Source organism: Pezoporus wallicus, unplaced genomic scaffold, assembly GCF_028554395.1.
Source record: "Pezoporus wallicus isolate ANWC-B61680 ecotype Strahan unplaced genomic scaffold, APGP_CSIRO_Pwel_v1 contig_6732, whole genome shotgun sequence".
Lineage (NCBI taxonomy): Eukaryota > Metazoa > Chordata > Aves > Psittaciformes > Psittacidae > Pezoporus > Pezoporus wallicus.
The window spans coordinates 2,576,453-2,594,269 of NW_026638638.1; the positions used below are offsets into that span (position 1 = coordinate 2,576,453).

Sequence of the window (17,817 nt, forward strand, 5' to 3'; positions counted from 1 at the left end):
AACTGGATTTGTTGTAAAATGGGTTGTAAACTACAAACTAAGCTGGCATGGGTGTTACTAAATTTACTTAATACTGCGTTGAACTTTAAAAACTTTCCCATGAAGATGAACAATGATTAATTTTGGAATGGAAATGAGGAGTGGTGAGGAAAAGAAGACTGGGAATACATTTTTTTGCTATTGTGGATCAGCAGGGCAGCCAAGAACAGCTAAAGGAAGCTGCTATAAATCACTGTACCCCTGGGAACGGCCTCATTCGTGCCAGCCCTAAAAGCCAGGAAACACAAGGAGCATCGGAGCTGGCTCTGCCCTGCTCCACCTGAGCTGCAGCCTCCACATCGGGCAGGTCAGAACAGCAGCCTCAGATACAACCTTAACTATGGAACAGTGATCTCTGATCTGAACAGATTTACACTGTGAACTGAAAATGGTTATTTCAGATATATCAAACCTACTTAACAGCATCTCTGTAGTCCAGATTTACCATGCATTACGTGCAAGACTTCTGCAGCATTTTCCTGAGAATGCGTAACGGTGGGGTTTGGCACACTTCCATACCTTGAAGTATGTGTGCTTGGCCATGGTTTGAAACTGAGCTGCCTAGGAGCAATAGGGCCAAGACCTTTTTAGCTTTGCTTTATGCTATTAAAAGCACAAAAGAAATTAAATACAGCACACTGCACCGAGTAGCACGCTTTGAGTTAAGCCAGCAAAAGCAAGAAAAAACAGGATCAGATACCTGCATCCTCAGTTTACCTATCTGTCCTAGTGCTACCGTGCGTGTTGGACAGTAACTGACTCGTTTCAAGCTCTTCGCTTGGACAGAAGAAAACGTGAGGCACAAGCAATACGTAATTTCCTTTCAACATCCTTAGTGGCTTAAGATCAAATACAATTTTATTGCTTTCAGTGTTCTGTTTTTGAAATCATATAAAAATCACAGGAATTACTGTATGTTAAAGAGGACAGCTACCTGCGTAAAGTTATTAAGTTTTATACTCGGTACCCCAAAGATGCAGCTTGTATTCACAGCTCACAAACACGACAACATGATTCATGACAACATGATTTTTCTAACAGTTCATTGTCCAGTTAACAGAATCAGAAATTAATCTCAACTGTTGAGACAAGCAAGCAAAAACCTGCTTTTTACACATTTCCACTGTGCCTGTCATTCTGCTACCCCAGTGCCTAAAATACAAGCTAATGTGCAGCCCAGGTCTGCTCAACACACCCAGAAACGGGGCTTTCTTGGGGCTCTGGCATTTTTGTAACACAAATGTTATAGCAACACATGCAATTGTGCGAAATACAAGTGCTGAGGAAACCTACACCTCTTCTGCATGAGAACCACAGTGCAACCAGTCGGTGACATTTTTAAATAGCTAAATCAGCCTCAGATCAATCCAACAGAGCAACTCTACATGCAGTTACACCAGCAGGTGAGAACTGGCAGCAGCCATCAGTGTTTAACATGATATGGGAGAGTCCAACAGTATTCAGTGTTTGCACTGTATCCTGTTAAAGTAACATTTAATGTCTTACATGTGCCATTATCATATTTTAAATATTGGTAATTTTTTTTCACTTATGTAACTGAGTAACCAGAAGGACCATCAACCTCCAAGAGCATCAGTTGGCAGTTGTATTCTTGTGAAGCCTGCAACATGTGGACTGCAAATGATAAGGCTGTGCTCTAGAACTGGAGGAGAAACAAGCCCACAAGAAGAAATCTCTTTGGGAGAACTTACGACACAAGGGTTTTTATTGCTAAAGCACACATGAATGTGTCCAAGTTATGCAGGCTTTTAAATATTTTTTTACAAGTTCTTTTTCTTTTACAAGAAATCTAAGACGTAGCGTTCTGCTGCTTGTTGCATGATGAGCAATGAAGAGGTGTCATATGCCTGCTGTGTCAGTCTGTTCCCTATCTGTGCTACTACACCCTGTAAGAAAGTGTGTTACAACCTTCAACTGCTCTGCACATAACACACAGCTGCATTTACCTCCTGATACCAGAAAGGCTCCTTCTAACAAGTCAGTTCCAATGTAACAGTAATCCTTCAGGCACTGAAACTCTTTTAAACTGCTCATCGTGAGAACCCAGAATTTCTGTTACAGAAGCCAACAGGTATCGTAAATACCTTTTATTTTTCAAAAAGTAAAAATGCATTCATCATACAGTTGTTACTGAGTAAAAGGACTAAATTCCTCTTAAAAAATACTTATGGGAACAGTAGCACTGACTTCCTCACTGGCAAAAAAATAATCTTTTCCCCTACGCTCTGTAGGAGAGAAATGTGAGTAATTTTAGGCACATTGGGGGGTTTTCATCATTCTCAACAGCATCTCTGGGCATCTGGTAGTACCAGCTCACAAGAAAAACTCCCTGCAATACACTTGTGATGAGACGAACATACTTTCCTAGAGAGCTAAATATCAGATGGTAATGGAGAGTTTGAGAGGGGTGGCTTCTCTTTCTAAAAACCGAGCTGCAACTTGCTGTATCCAAAACTGCTATAATTAACCTTTTTAGCAACTATAAGGCAAAGTGTTGGTGTTCTATTTCATTTAAATATTTTCTCTCCTACCATGCCCCCTCTTTGAGGGTCCAAGTATAAAGTGCATGACCAATACAGAACTAGATTCCATTAACTTATTAAAAGGCATTAAAACAGCTATTTAAAAACAAAATACCTCCCACTTCCCCAAGGAGAAAAATCAGCAAATAAACCCAACAGGCATTTGGCTCTACTGAAGAGGTAGAGCCCCTGACCCTGCATGCAAATACATCAGACAGCCACAGGCAATCTACAGCACAGACCTCAGGGTAAGACATCTTTACCACAGATTCAATAAAACAGCTCTGGTTAGTCCCTGCTTTCACGGACTAGTCAGACACAAGAACAACTCACATCTCACTCAATTCTTGCTGTAAAACCTGCAGCAAACTTTTCCAACTATTCGGAAAGCCAAATTACTCCGACATAAAATCAGAAAGCACTTCCAGCATTTTTCACACATGTGCAAGGCTTGCTGTTACACAGGAGCTATTAATCTCAAGATACCTTGCAGTCAGAAATCTTACCAAGATGCATCAAATGAAAACAGCTTTACTGCAAATCTGAACACCGGATGCTCACAGCTAATGAGAACTTTTATGCATCCTTTAAACAACAGTAAAACATGCAAAAGATTTAAAGAAATTAGCTAGCTATGCCACCATTTAACTTTCCTATAGATCACGAGCTCTGGTTACCGACACTTTATCTAGCACTCAATCACTCAATCTTCCAAGCTTACAATTTCATTTCCTAAAACCTAACAGAAACATCTCCCAAGTTGAGAACTTCCTTAAGAATAGTCTCTATTAAGAGACTACCCCTTTGACCAACAGACATGTAAATTTAAAGGCAATGCTTTATCTAACTGCTAAGCAACACACTTAAGTGTATAAAAATCACATATGGTTCTTTACCCTTACTTCAGAACGAAGTGATAACTCTATAAACCTGGCACTCAAAAAGCCAGTTCAAACTACATGCAGGCATTAAGTTGAAGCTTCAGGGTATTCTGAAGTTCATATAAATTAATGTTTCACAAAGGCAGTGACAAGCTACAAAAACCAAAGTGAATACACTTTACTGTGTACATCAATCACTAACCATTACACCTCCAACACGCAAACAAAATAGCAAACTTCAGTATCAAAGGTTCCCTATGCTTGTTCCATCTGCTGCACACAATTTTTTGTCTAACAGCCACTGGCCGTGAACACTAAGTTTCCCATTTGTTAGCCTGAGCACATTAATCTCCTACCACCGTCCACAATTTAAGAAGCTGTTACATACCTGCAGTTAGGAGGAGGATCAAGGGTTATTTCAGCTAGCTCCTTCTGGATTCTGTTGGTGAAATGAGAACAGACACAAAGCAGTTGAGATAGTCTATAGAATAAATCAGGGAATTACACTGCCCTCTACCACCATGCAGTTAAATGCAAGATTGGCTTTGCCTTCAGTAATGCTAACATGGCTGCTTCCTCTTTGTTCTCAGAGGCATAACCCAAATCCCACAGCTGAGAAACTTTGCAGCTTTTTTCCTGCTCCATGCTGCGTGTAAACAGAACGCTTCCAACTGAGCTGGGTAGGAATCTCCTACAAGTATCCAGAAAAGTAACTCTTTTCCTCATCCGAGGACTTTTTGCCAGGGAGATTTTCTTTTCAAGCTAATATGCAAATGAGGCGAGGGGGGAAACTGCACAGGCAGATTTGACAATGACTTTAAGCCAGCGCTACAGACCTGTGACTGGGGCTCAGGACGTGAACCGCGCTGCCACCAGGCACACACTTTGCACACTATTTTACCTACTACTCTGCAGTGTGTTTAAAACAGGGGATTTCCAGATCTGCCAGCTGTCTCTGTTACTGGAGTCATCTCCTCTGGATCAACTTTGCTGCTCGCCACACCTTCTGCTGCCTTTCGTCCCCCAACCTTATACAGTAGCTGTATTTACATGATTAAAAGTGAAATAATAACTTGACATAATCTGTGCTTAGCTTTACTTTATTAAAACCACTCCCAAGCTGTTAATCCAGAAGAGGAATATGGAAAACTTTTTGTCAATTTGACAGTTTATTCAGGTATATAAGAGGTGCAATTTCAAAAGACACATGGTAAATTCCTCTTAACAAATCAGATAAGACTTCTCTTCAGCAAAGGAGCTATATGAGCAAGACCACAAATTCTGTGTGAATAGCAAGTGTTAAAATACAAGCTAACATAACTGCTTTGCGCACCCTTGCCCTACTACCAGTAAATTCAGTCAGACTACCAAACTATTTGAGATGTACAGAATTAGACTTGCAACAATTCGGTGAAAAAAAGGCAAGAGGGAAAAACTCAGTCTGGAAATCCTGCATCTCATGCCTTTCAAAAAAGGTAAGTACTAACAAATTACAAAGCCTACATAGCAGCTCTTTCTTTAGCCAGTCCTATTTCAAAGGGTTTCTTTAACAATCTCAAAAGTCATCAAAGCCACCCAGCCATACTCTGCAGCAATTTTAACACATTAAAAAACTATTTACTGAATTTTAGTCCAATAAATAATTACTAAAGTGTTTCTAAAAGTTTGAACCACAGTCTTCACATGAAATAAGCAAAACTTAAAGCTACCATGGCCACTCTACAGCTTTTCTTGCTATCGAATATTTGTGGACGTTTGTAAAGGAAAGCAACTCCAGAGAAAGGACTGCAAAGTTATCTTTCATCTCCAAAGAGCACTGGAATCAAGGGATTTAAAGTTTGCCTATTTCACATGGCTGAACTTACTTACAGAAAATTATCAGTGTGTGTCTTGAGAGCTGGACTGCCAGTGACCTTATACGCAAATAAAAATGCAACAGATATATTTAAACAAGGTTTCTGAATATTTTGATATTTAAAGGTAGAGGCTACCTGTAGAACGCCATAGTCTGAAGGTACAGATCCTAAGGGAGAAAACTTGCCAAAGTTTATCCTGAAAGAACTGCAGAACAAACTTCAAGGCGTAGAAGGCTCTCCTGTGGACTGACATGAAAAGCCAGTCACGCAGCCCACAGGAGCCACTGGGCTTTTGTGACTTCTTTAATTAAAGAGCATTGTTTGACATCAGTCTACAGACCATAATAAAATACACCAGGAGAAATCCACCCAACACCAATCAGGCATGGAAACCTAACTCCAAAAAAGACAGCCGAAGCTGATGCTCTCTCCCACATTTTTGCCAGTACAAGACATACTTAGGTGCCCCCCCAGCCAGCCTGTAAGTTACCAAGTTCTCAAACAACTCCTCCAAAGACGTATGACAAGTCCATGTAATTTTACTACCCCAGTAAGACTTGGATTAATGAAGATATCACCTGGCAGGCTCCTGTACTACAAGAAGTCGGTACTTTGCTCTTTCCCGCACAGCTTTACAAGAACCCCTTCACCTTGAGAAGTGCCGCGTCACAAAACACCACGTAAAAAGTCCTACAGATTGTTGTACAGAGCGTTCCCTTTACCTTTTAGCACTAGTAGACAGCTTAGCAGTAGTTTTGCTGGACAGTTTGGTGTTCTTCTTCTGCTGGGTGGCAGATGGTTTTCGTTCTTCTTGCTCCTCCGGTTCAGGTGCCGGTGGATCCCTTTGATCTGCATCCGAACTACCGCTGCTGGTACTGGGACTTTCATCGTCTGACCTCTGCCTATCGCTGGACATCGTGGGGAGCTTTTTTGGGGAAGGAGAAGCAAAGAGGCAGAGTTAATACAAAGGCAGGACTCCCTCTTGCCATTCCCCAAGTTCCAGAGAACACCTGAATTGGTGACAACTCTGTTTGACTAGAGAAATACACTTCTTTGTCTCATCCCCCGGGGCTGCAGTTTGACAGCTACTGAGTGATATTTACACTTCCGAAAATACTGATATTTCCAATTTTTAAGCCCACTCGCATTTTTCTCATACTTTAAACAATATGCCAATTGTCGACTTTGTTCTAAGGCATGAGACAGATTTAGCAGGGTACTTAGGCAATGCACATTAATAACTTATGACACATGGTAAATAACAGACCTCGCTGAAAATGTTTTTTAAAAAGTCACTAATACCCTGTAAATATTTACACTGGAGCAGAGCATTTTATTGGGTCCAAACGCCAGATCCCCCTTCTCTCTCCCCCTCTCCCCGAGAAAATACATTGCCAGCAACACTTGGGTTGATTTCAGATGGAAATGTACACTTGCTCTGGGCATTTAAAGGGCTGGGCTGCGGAGGGGAGAGTACACACGACTCAGGGTTTTCGCTGTTGTTGTTGGGTTGGTTGTTTTTTTTAAGAGAAAAACCCCAAGCTGCATTCAGAACAAGCCGGGCAGCAGCAGCCCCGGTTATTTACATGGCCAGCAGCGAGAACCGGCCACCGCCGAGCTGCCGGAGGGGGAAGAAGCATAATTCAAACTGCACCTTCTGCTCCGCCAGGCAGACCGACATCGCAGCTGGTGCCCGGGCACTGCTCCGAGTCCCGGTGGGCTCCTGCCTCCAGCCCGCCGGCCCTGCGGGGCAGCACCGGGCCGGTACCTGCCGCTGGCTGCGTCCGTTGGGCACCGTGCGGCCTCCGGAGCTCCTGGCCTCGCACCTCGCCTCGTGCCTTACGCCCGTGTAGGGGTAGGGACAGGCACGGGCCACCCGCGGGACCTGTGGTGGTTCCGCACCCGCCATGGCTGCCCTCTCACAGTCACCTCCAAAACGTCTCCATTCCTGGCACATCTTCACATGTGGGAGCTGGAGAAACCGGTGTCTGGCGCGGCGTCCCTGCGGGAGCCCAAGGGATGAAGTGGCGGCCGTGAGGATCCCACCAGCCGTGGCCCGTGTGGGTTGAGGGGACCCTGCAGGAGAGTTGCCCTCATGGGAATCAGGGTTTAAAACACAACTAGTTGTTGTTCCCTGGGCAGCCAGTGCTCTGAATGCTTTATGGAGGAAAAGCAGTATTAGCAGTTGTGGTAGGTGTCACAACTGTGCGGAAGGTGGTGTACCTGGAGATTAAGTTTCTTTTCTGGCCCATCATGCATGCGCCGTTCCGGTGTGTTCATGAACAGCTTTACGCGCTGTACACCTCTACTATATTGTGCAGTAAAAGCAATGCACCAATTAAAATAATGTAAATACTCCAAACTTGGAGCTGGCAATAAAATGCGTTTGCAAAAAGGATTCATTCTGTCTGCAAAACATGGATGAGGTAGTGGGGAACTGGCTTCAGCAGTGAAGGAATTAACAATTACTGTAAATATTTGTGCAATTTACATGAAATCTCAGGCTAATGTTGCTGTCCAGCACAAGGGCTTTCGCCTGGATGGTTTTTACCTCAAGGGCTTTCACTATCAACAGTCTAATGACTTAAAACTACTCTGTTTTTTTAGCTTGTGCAGGATCAAGGGGTCAGAGAGTATCTATCATGCTCTAGAGGGAATAAACAACTGGAGTGTCAGGGAATACCCTTCTCTGGGCAGCTGAAGTTAGCTCAGTTGAAAAGTATGCTGCTGGAGATTTGGAGAGAGAGTTGAATGATGTGATGTGGAGAATACTGGAGGTTTGTTTGTTATAGTAGGCTAGAGAGAATTCCCAGATCACCACTACAGGCAATTTGCCCCTGAGGTATGCTGTAGAAAATTCCTAGCATAAACAGTATCTGGCATGATGAGCAATCTGGGCATAATTAGTAAAAGGGAAGCATGGCAATATCAAAAACCTATCAGTCAGCACTGAGAACCTTTTTCAGTCCCTCACCTGCCCCGTTCCATTGATGGTGCTCAAGATGAGCCTGGCTGGAGCTTTGAAAGTCAGGATTAAGTGTTTAAATTTTTCTTTTCATTTCAGGTGAAAGTTAACACAGGTGTCCTAAACCAAAACATACTAAAAGAGTGTGCATCTACAGAACGAAAGTGAGTAGATTGGTTAAGGTTTGCACACCATGTCAGCTGCTGCATGTTGTGTGGCTTCTGTGGCTTTCAGGATACCAAGTGAAAATAAAGCAAGCCTCTTTAACAGAGACTAATTGAAAAGCCAGCCTAGATTTTATTTATTCTCAGCCTTTTGTAGCCTTATTAGAACAGATTTACTATGGCAGTGTGTGGATATAACAGGTGTTTATTTGAATGAATATTCATTCATTTGACATCAGGTCTCAAAGGATAACACTTTCTTTTTATGAGGTGGTATTTTCCTTGGGTATGTTTGTTATGTTGTAAACCATAGAAAAAGTAAAGTAATGCGCTGAGGGGTACAGTACAGGTAGAAGGAGAAATGCTGGTTTTAATAGCCAGTGTTGCAAAGCTACATATCATGATATCTCTGGCTTTTCATATCCCTTGTGATTTGACATTGGTTAATTTTAACTGATGCACCCACCATGCACCCATGCTTTACTTTTTCAGTTTACTGTGTACTTGAATAGTCAAAGTGTAGCTGGTATTGTGAAGTGCAGGGCCTTCCTAAGGACCTTCCAGACTTGTCCTGGACACTCAGTAGTGGGTGAGGCCTGCATTTGTTCCCCAATCAGTTGCCTTTGTTTGGGTTTTTTTTTACAAGCCTTGCTCCCAAAGGTGGTTGATGTTTTTTTTTCAGAAGCCCAGTGTCTTTCTGGGTACGTCTCCATCCCTGTTCTGTCAGAGCACAGGTATGAAGTTACTCTCAGCATGTGGAGGTTTAGCAGCTGCTTTGAGCTTCACAGACATAGAATATTTTTCTAGGTTTAGGAATTCACAGTTCAGTCTCCTCCATCTGACATGAAATTCTGTGATAGCAAACAGCTCGATGCCTGGCACCAGCACTAGGGTGAAAGGCATTTTCCGCTTCTGACAGGAAAACTATGAGGGGTGGAAAAATCACTGCTTGATCTTCTTGCCCCTACCATTTTAAGGGTGTACAGATGGTAAAATAAGGCCAGCATGCATTTTTTATTATTAAGAGCAGCTCAACTGAAAATACTACTTAATGTTTACAGTCGTGTACTCCATCTTCTTTATCACAAAATCACTGTTTCCTGACAGTAAATATATCTTCCCCTGGCAATGTGTCTTTCTATTCTATGTGTGTACCCATACTGTGGGAATTGTGGTGTTAAAGCACCTGTTGGAGCTCTGCTGCAACACCACAGCTAGACGGGCCCAAACTGCAGAACCGGGAAATGAACAGATTTATTTTGTTTTAAAGTAGGTGGGGTAAAATTCAGATTGTGTTTTTCTTAGCAACTAGTGTCATAGTAGCAGCCAGTCGTCCTTATAAGGTAGATCCAGTACAAATATCCAGCCTGCCTTTTCCCAGGATAATTAACAACTTTAACAGAAAGAGCTGGGAAAGTAGATTAGGCAAAAGCTTTGGGCCAGGAAGAGGTGTAGTGACTTACAGAAGCAAGTGCAGGAAGCCTGCTACAGGTCAGTAATTGCAGCTCATCCTGTTATGCCTTAAAAATCACTGCCATAAATAGGATTATTTTCACATTGTGATGCTATAGGTTCATTTGGGTTTATGAATGGAAAATTATCCCTAAAGAACAATGTTCCTACTACATTTCAGTTAATTGGTGTCCTCAAGAATTCACAAGAAAAGCAGGGGTAATTATTTTGTCCTCAAACTGAAAAGTAAAGTAAAGGTGGGAATGGGCAAGAATCAGCTGTAGGAAGCCACCTCCTGGTCCCTTTGTTAGCTGGTCTTTAGCCCATCTATTGGTTTTGTATGGCCACCTTACAAATCCTGGCACGGGAATATGGTGGAGGAAGGAGGACAGGGAGTTGGGGGCAGAGATGAAGGCGAGGACAGGGAGTTGGGGCGCAGAGATGAAGGCAAGAGCCAGAACGCTGCTGTGCTTCAGTTGTGCTTGTTTGAGGAATGACTTCTTGGACACTGTTGTAGCTTAGCAATAGTCCTGAGACTGCTGTAATGCAGACTGTCATGAGGCCCGGGAATCAGGATGCTTAGAGGAGTTTTCAGGATATCTTTACTTTCTCTGGACCCAGGAGGAGTTACCAGCTCCATTTTAACACACGAGTTAGCTAGTTAGCCAGGGTTCCCTATCATGATGAGCACTGCTGTATCTAAATCCATAAAAATATACTTAAAGCACTGCAGCTGTTAATTAGTTTTCATAGTAATTCTGTGAAGTATATAGAAAGTTCTGCTGTATAGTATACATTGTATTTGCTGGTTGGTTTTTATACACTAAAAGGCTAAGTGATCAGTTGGGCACTAGTTTTTAATAGATTAATGTTAAGCACTTAAATACCATAACAGGTAAAAGTGTGGTTTTGAAGCACAAAGTCATGTGAAAATGGTCTTATTTCAGTGTTCTCATGGAGTCCTTGTATTCTGCTGTTTAAATTCTTTCCCTGTGTATGGATTATTGATGCAAGAAAAGAAAGCACAGTGGCTCCTTTGGAGTTCCTGTAGTCATTCAGAAGAATCCAGTGTCAAGTTAAGTATCAGTGCTTTAAAAAATCCATACTTTTTTGTTTAAAGTAGCTTTTCTTAATCTATTTTTAACCTTTTAGATTTTCATTTTACTTGGAAATCTACAGGAAAAGTGAGAAAAATTAAATAGGGAAAATTGGTTTGGGGTCTGTCTGTCTACAGGACAGTAGTAATTTATATTTTGTAAGGGGATTTCCCTCTATAAATAAGCATTATTTCAGTGAGTATTCATCTGCAAGTGATGTCATTAAGATAATTTTTTCCCTTGAAATTTTAATTGTTTTAAGTGTTAATTGAAAAAATATCCTTGATGTATGTATATGGGTAGTTCCAGCTTGCTTTGACAGATTTAATTTTTAGCACAGTATGATGAGTATTTGACTATAGTCAATGTCTATAGTTAATGCAGATACTGGCAGACTTTTACCCCTAGCAAAGTGTGAGAACAGTAGGTCTCTAAGCAGCTTCATAAACTCCATAAAATGACTTTGTGGTGTATATCCGACAGTATAATGTGTAAATCATAAGTTAGGGAGAACTTGTCTGTACAGATACAACCCTGGCAGACCAGCATTCTCAAAAAATTTTCAGTGTGAGAATCTGCTGCTTTTCTGCACATGGGGCATAGTAAAATAATGCTGTCATTTTCAGAGTGTGATATTCTGCTGTGAAATTAGTAGCTGTTGCAGGGAACAACGTTGAAGGCCTAGTAAACTTCTCATTTCACTGTTACAGTTAGAGGTATTCCACCCCTAAACCGTCTCAGATTGAATTATCTGTAAGTACATACGCAAGCGTGTATCTTCATGCTTTCTGCAGACTGCTTAAATTGAACCGTTTGGTTCCTTTTAAGACTAAAGTTTGAATGAAAGCAGAAGGTTAATAGGCTGCTGGTAATAGAGCTAATATCCTCATTCATGCCAGCCAGAAGGCGGCAAGATAATTATGAAGTCAAACTCACTTGGCTGAGTTGAGGTCAGAAAGAAACATGCACATGGGGCAGGCATTATTTATAAGCAGAATGACGTTTTTTCACCAAAAAAAAAAATATATTTGCTTTACTAAATGGGTCCATCCTGAGGGTGTTACTGAAAACACAAAAAAGATCCTGGACTGCTCCTCCCTGCTTCAGCTTGGCTGACCTATTTCCCTGGGGTTAGCTGTGTAAGAGATTCTCTTCACCTTTACAGCTGGTGACTGTTGGCACAAACAGCTTTATGTAGCTTATCAGCAGTTTGACAGGTAGGCCCCCAACAGGCTTTTCAGATTCTGGTTTCTGACATCCCATCAAAGAGGAAGGAGCCGATCAGCATTTAAAGAAAACCTTACAAATCCCTAAGAGCAGTCACACCCTGTAGTGATGAGTCACAGCGCTTTACATTTGCCTGCCTGGAAAGCCTGGGACACTTCTGAATGCGCCCTAATTATAGGGTAAGGCCCATACATATTTCCCATTATCATGTCTGCACTGGATAAAAGGCCAGCTTGGCTGATCGCCTGTTCTACAATAAAGAAGCAATACCTTTTTTAGCATACCGACATCAGGATTACCAAAGACTCCTGTGGCGTAGCTTTGTGGCATCTTGCTTTTTGCCTAGGAACATCACTGTCTGCATTTATCCACTCCCTTCTGTCTGTAGGAGTCCTAACCTCCCACAAAGGGACAGGAAAGACAAGTCAGGGCCTCATCATGATAAATCACTGCTGCAAATAACTGGGCAGGGCTGATCTTCCACAGCCTGGACTCCTGAGCTTGCTGGGCAGTCTCTGCTATAGGAGTAGGTGTTGCAACTCCCAGCAGTCTCCCTTGTGCCCTGGTCAGTGGGAGTTCCCATAGCAGATGCAGCAGGAGTAACGTGTGTCAGGACTGGATCTCCACGGTGGTGATGAGGGCTGAGAGGGGAGATCAGCCCTGGCTGAAGAGCTTCCACATATTTGCCCTGTTGCCTCCCTGCTGGAGAGAGAGGTGGTGAGCCTGGGTGGTGGTGTTTTAAATAATTGCAGCTAAAGCCATCTGAGATGGAAAGTCAGGCCCTGGAGATACACTGCAAAAACTGAAGGGCAAGAACGGGTTTAATCCTGCAGGCGGTGTGGAGGGTTTATGTTTGTCATTGAGCATGTTGAAATACTCAGAAGTATTTGAGAGGTGAAGTGATGCAGACTTAGAAATGAGGTGCTTTTAGTGTTACAGGCATTTTTATCACCCCCATCTGTGTGATGTCAAGATGTGACTATCTTCCAAGTATCTCTTTTAGTATTGCTAGTCAAAAATCTTTGTTCAGGAAAGAAATTATGATTAGCAGGTGTGAGACCAGTCTGATTTTAGTCTCATCCTATGGTTTCAACAGTAAACCCTTCTTTTAGCTTTTGATTCTTTTTATAACAAGCATTTCCATTTTATGCTTCTGAGCAACATCCTCCTTCCAAGTGAGAACTGAACCAGGCTCCCTCTGGAGTTCCTCATTACTGCTAGGCTGGCGGGGTAGCAGAAGATGGATGAGTGTCCTTCCTGGCCAGCCACGTGTACTGTCTCTACTCCACTCCCAGCAGAGTATAAGAGATCAAGGATGTTCTCTGTGCCCCTGCAGAGTGCAGCTGCACTGCTGAATGCGGTTATTTCTCAAGTTGCTTTTGTCTTAAATACCCATTGTGTCACTTCCCTACCTTTATTCACATGTATGTCAACAGACTGACTGTTGTGTGTTTTCCAGTGCAGTAATCCCAGCTGCTACTGGAACCCTCCTTCACAATGCAATGTGGCACTGCAGTGCGTGCTTCTACTTACAATGTTTAATAAATATGTAAATCAACCTACTTTATCTCTTCAGGTAGAAGGGGTGTATGACTGCACTTGTATATCACTGTATATGCTATTCATGAGCACTATATGCTGTATATCATTGTATATGCTATCTATGGCACTGTGTGGAGGGGCAGGAGCTTGAGGTGGAAGTTTGCAGTATAATTAGCACAATGAAAGTCAATTAAAGCCTAAATTTAAACAGTTTTAGCGTTTCCAACCAGAGTTAAGCTGAAATGATGCGCCTGTCTCTGCGCAACACTGATGAGGAAGACCAGGAAATGTAAGCTCAATTCATGCCAGCTCTGCTTGGATCAGTCTGACTATAGCTTTTCCTGTTCATACTTGAATTTCTAAGTTATCTTTTATTACCACTTTGCTATGTTCTCACTAATATTTAATGTGAATATTAACATGCTATGTTTTTAGAGTGCTTTTTGGTTAAATAAAAATAGAGAAGACTGCTATGCCAGAACAAATAAGACCATGGTGCTAACTTCAAAACAGCAGAAAAAATATGCCAATGAAGCTGCTTCCACTCATCTAACATCAAAAGATTACTTTACTTTGTACTGTATCCATGATCTTGAAAGCCATGAAAAAATCTCTCAGGGGTGTTCTTATTCCTAAGTTACCTTACATTGTTTTAATTAATTAGCTAAATGGAGGTCATCATTCCTGAGATCTGCTTATTTTTGTCCCTGCTTCAGCTATGTCTGAAAATGAACTTTTGGTTTTTGTCAGGCTGATCATGCTTTTAAATAGTAATGATAGTAGACTGTATTAATCCTACTAGTGGAAATATTAAGATAGGGAATATTTTGGTCAATGGAATCAAATTTATCTAATTTAGTGTTGAACTGGGACATGGGCATTTAAAGTTAAATGTTTAAATGCCAGCACATAAACAGATTGTTTAAAAAAAGAAGTCAGTAACTCCCATCAATATGTTACGTAAGACACCTTCTAATATCCAGTATAAATACCTGACATACTGGTGTGGTACTTTCCTGTCTCAGCATCAAAACAAAGATAAAGGAGATGTAGAACCACAATGGTTCATTAGTCGAAATTGATTAAAGCATATCCGTTTAATAATGGACATTTTGCAGTGTGCATTTTAAGTCTCCAGAGCACATTTTTCCTATTTAATTATCTCTCTCAACCTTAACTTTGAAATAGTATGGTGCTAATTTATTTCTGGCAGAAACTCTTGTTTGGTACGTCTTTCAGTAAAGAAATACGGTGACATTAAGATTCACTTTATCAAATTAATAACTATAAAACTTTGGTGACAGGGAAAAGTGACTCAGAATGTGTGAAATCCTGAAGCAAACAAAGTATTTTTAATGATACAATATTTTTGTTGGTTTCTTATACCAGGTGAAAAGCTCCCAGAAAAAAAAAAAAGGAAAATGAGAAACTACTTGGAGAAAGCACCTATCTACCACTCCACAATATTTGGATATATAGATCTCCATTAGCATTGACCTTTACTACACGTTGATGCAAAAAAAACCTAAAGAGGCGAATAAATGCACCATTCTCTTGAATAAGTATAGGTGAAATTATTGTGTCTGTTTCTTTTTGTACCTTACTGACAGAAAACTCATGCTATTGAGCGTAAGGTCCAGAACTGTTGAATTTACACCTCAGAGCTCATCTACAGCTCCACCCTGACCTTCATTAATAGCGCCAGATCAGATCAAATAGCCAAAGTCAATCTGATGGGCTGTTCTAAACAGCAAGGAGAGAAAGTATGCTCTGCTATTTAGCCACAAGTGGTAGTGGTATCATTTGAATTTATCTACCTTCAAGCCAGCTCTCAGATCACCCCACAGGAGAGGATTCCCAAGATTGGTGCTCATAGGTTTTACATGGTGGTGAAGCTCATTTCCTACAGCACTTTGGTATCCACACAGACTGTACTCAGACACTCCCAAACTGTCTATCCAATCAGTCACGACTGTCATTCAGCTAACCACCTTTGCATATGTTGGTTGCAAACTCAATTACAAACATAGGTGTGGCCTGAAAAATGAAATTGCTTACCTACCCTGGTGTGTCTGCCCTCAAACTGAAAATGTCTCAACTCAGGTACTTTAATGCATCCGTTAAAGAAAAAATCCAGGGCTTTATTTTCTGAGAACGTGGGGCTTCCCACAGGTGAACCCCACTTGTAAAAATACTTCACTTTTCTTCCAGTCTCTTCTTCCATTTCCTTATCAGTGTTGTCAGATATATCAGGAATAAAGCAAATCCAATTTGTAGCATAGTTTGTAGGTCATGTAATACTTTCACATAAACTTGAAGAAAAACTCTGTCAGTGAGGTTTCCTCAGTCTGAAATTTGGCTCTCGGTAGTATCTTGAGGCTGTGGATTAATTTACTCAAACTGGGCTGAACGCAGTGAACTGTGGACAGTCTGTACTGTAGAGAGATGTGAGCATACTTACTGGAAGAGGTCAACCTTCTTTGGCAGGCAGTAATCATGTAGCAGGCACAAGACTTAATATCCTGCAAAGACATTGGCAGGTTTCTGGGAAAAGGCACTCCCTAGAAATGTGCAATGTGCCTACTTACAATTTTAGGTGATGCCTAACCCCCTTTGCTGCAGGATGCTTCAGCACCTTACAAAGGAGCAACAAGATTGTCAAGATCATATCTGAAGAAGCAGACTTGTATTTTGTTCAGCACTGTGTTCATTAGACCATTTTCCTGACATTTCCACATACAACAGAACTTCCAACTAATGAATAAGTAGTCTTTTTCCACCAGGCGCTAGAAAGGGGAAATTCCTATTCTGTCTTCAGGTGTACCTGTTCTCTAATAGTTACCCTGCTGTCTGGAATCTTTGAGGTTTGCTTCCCTCTGTAGGCTGGCCTTCCACAGAATTTGGGTCAGTTTCAGAATATCATTAAATTTAAAAGCTTTGTTTTCCAAGTCACTAGCTAGAGCAGCTTATTTTCAGACAATCTTCTCTACTGCCCTCTACTTCAGGAACATGTTCTCCTAACCTCAAGGGTAAGTCTCATGATAGTAGAAGACATAGAAGAGTTTCGAACCCCTTGCTGAAGCAGATAAGAATGATCACAACTCCCACAGCCTTCCGAGTAAAGTGTAACTTGCTATTTTAGTCCTGCCGTCCCCACCATGTACACAGCTTAAAACAGCAATGAAGAAAAGAGGAAAGCAGAAAAGGTCAGAATGGAGATTGAGAAGAGGAAATATGTTAGATAAACCCTGTCTGGGGAAAGGAAAGAGCGAATTTAGACTTGTAGCCTGTTGTAATATTGGTTATTAATTCTTGAGCGAAGATCATATAACTGTGGGAAAGGGCAGCAGAGATTGACAGATGAGATAGCATTGGTACACTCTGACCCCAGCAGTCATAGAACTGTTCTGTGTCCGAGTTTCCTCATCTGTAAAATGAGAATTGTTCTTACTTATATTTCAGAGTCCTCGGAACCATTAATCAGTGCTTATTGTTAAGGCTTGTTGTTTCCACCAATTGGAAATATAGAATAACCTGTGCCTTCTGGGCTGTCTTTTCTACCTCCCTGTATTCTAGCCAAGTTCATTTAAAAAACAGGTACTGTCAGTTCAGAGTCTCTTGGAAAATAAGCAACTTTAAAAATGAGAAGGAAGAGTTGTTGGGAAGCACATGTCTAATTTTAAAGCAGAGGCGCACTGCTAACGCTCTCTCCTGTCTGTGGTGGTGCTTACTCCCCCACCCCCTATTCCCACCAAGCACAGCCAAGCCTCAGAGACTGCTTGAGTTCATTAAGCCAATGTCAGGAAAGGATTATAATCATTCAGTTACATTTCTGGGTTTTGAATTAACATTAATCCCACAATAAATCACTAAATAAAGCCAAAGACCTGTTTATCTTCAGATCAGGTTAATTTTAATCTTTAAAATTATCCCCATTTCTATAACGTTTCCAAACCAGTTGTCATGTCAGTGGTTACATACTCATTATTACATATTCATTAGCTGTCACAGAGCTCTGTACCTACTCTTACTATGACCCCTTTCACAAGGC

General features: G+C 41.5%; 1 protein-coding gene across 1 annotated transcript in view; it reads right to left on the reverse strand.

Moving 5' to 3' along the window:
- The window catches only part of UBE2E3 (ubiquitin conjugating enzyme E2 E3), a 57,311-nt gene extending 51,040 nt beyond the window's left edge, over positions 1-6,271 (reverse strand). The window contains exons 1-2 of the mRNA XM_057411651.1: positions 6,042-6,271; positions 3,852-3,902 (exon numbers count right to left, since the gene is read on the reverse strand). Of these exons, the coding sequence (XP_057267634.1) occupies positions 3,852-3,902; positions 6,042-6,235 (245 nt within the window). The 5' untranslated portion in view covers positions 6,236-6,271. The remainder of the gene's footprint in view (positions 1-3,851; positions 3,903-6,041) is intronic.
- Between the last annotated feature and the right edge of the window lie 11,546 nt (positions 6,272-17,817).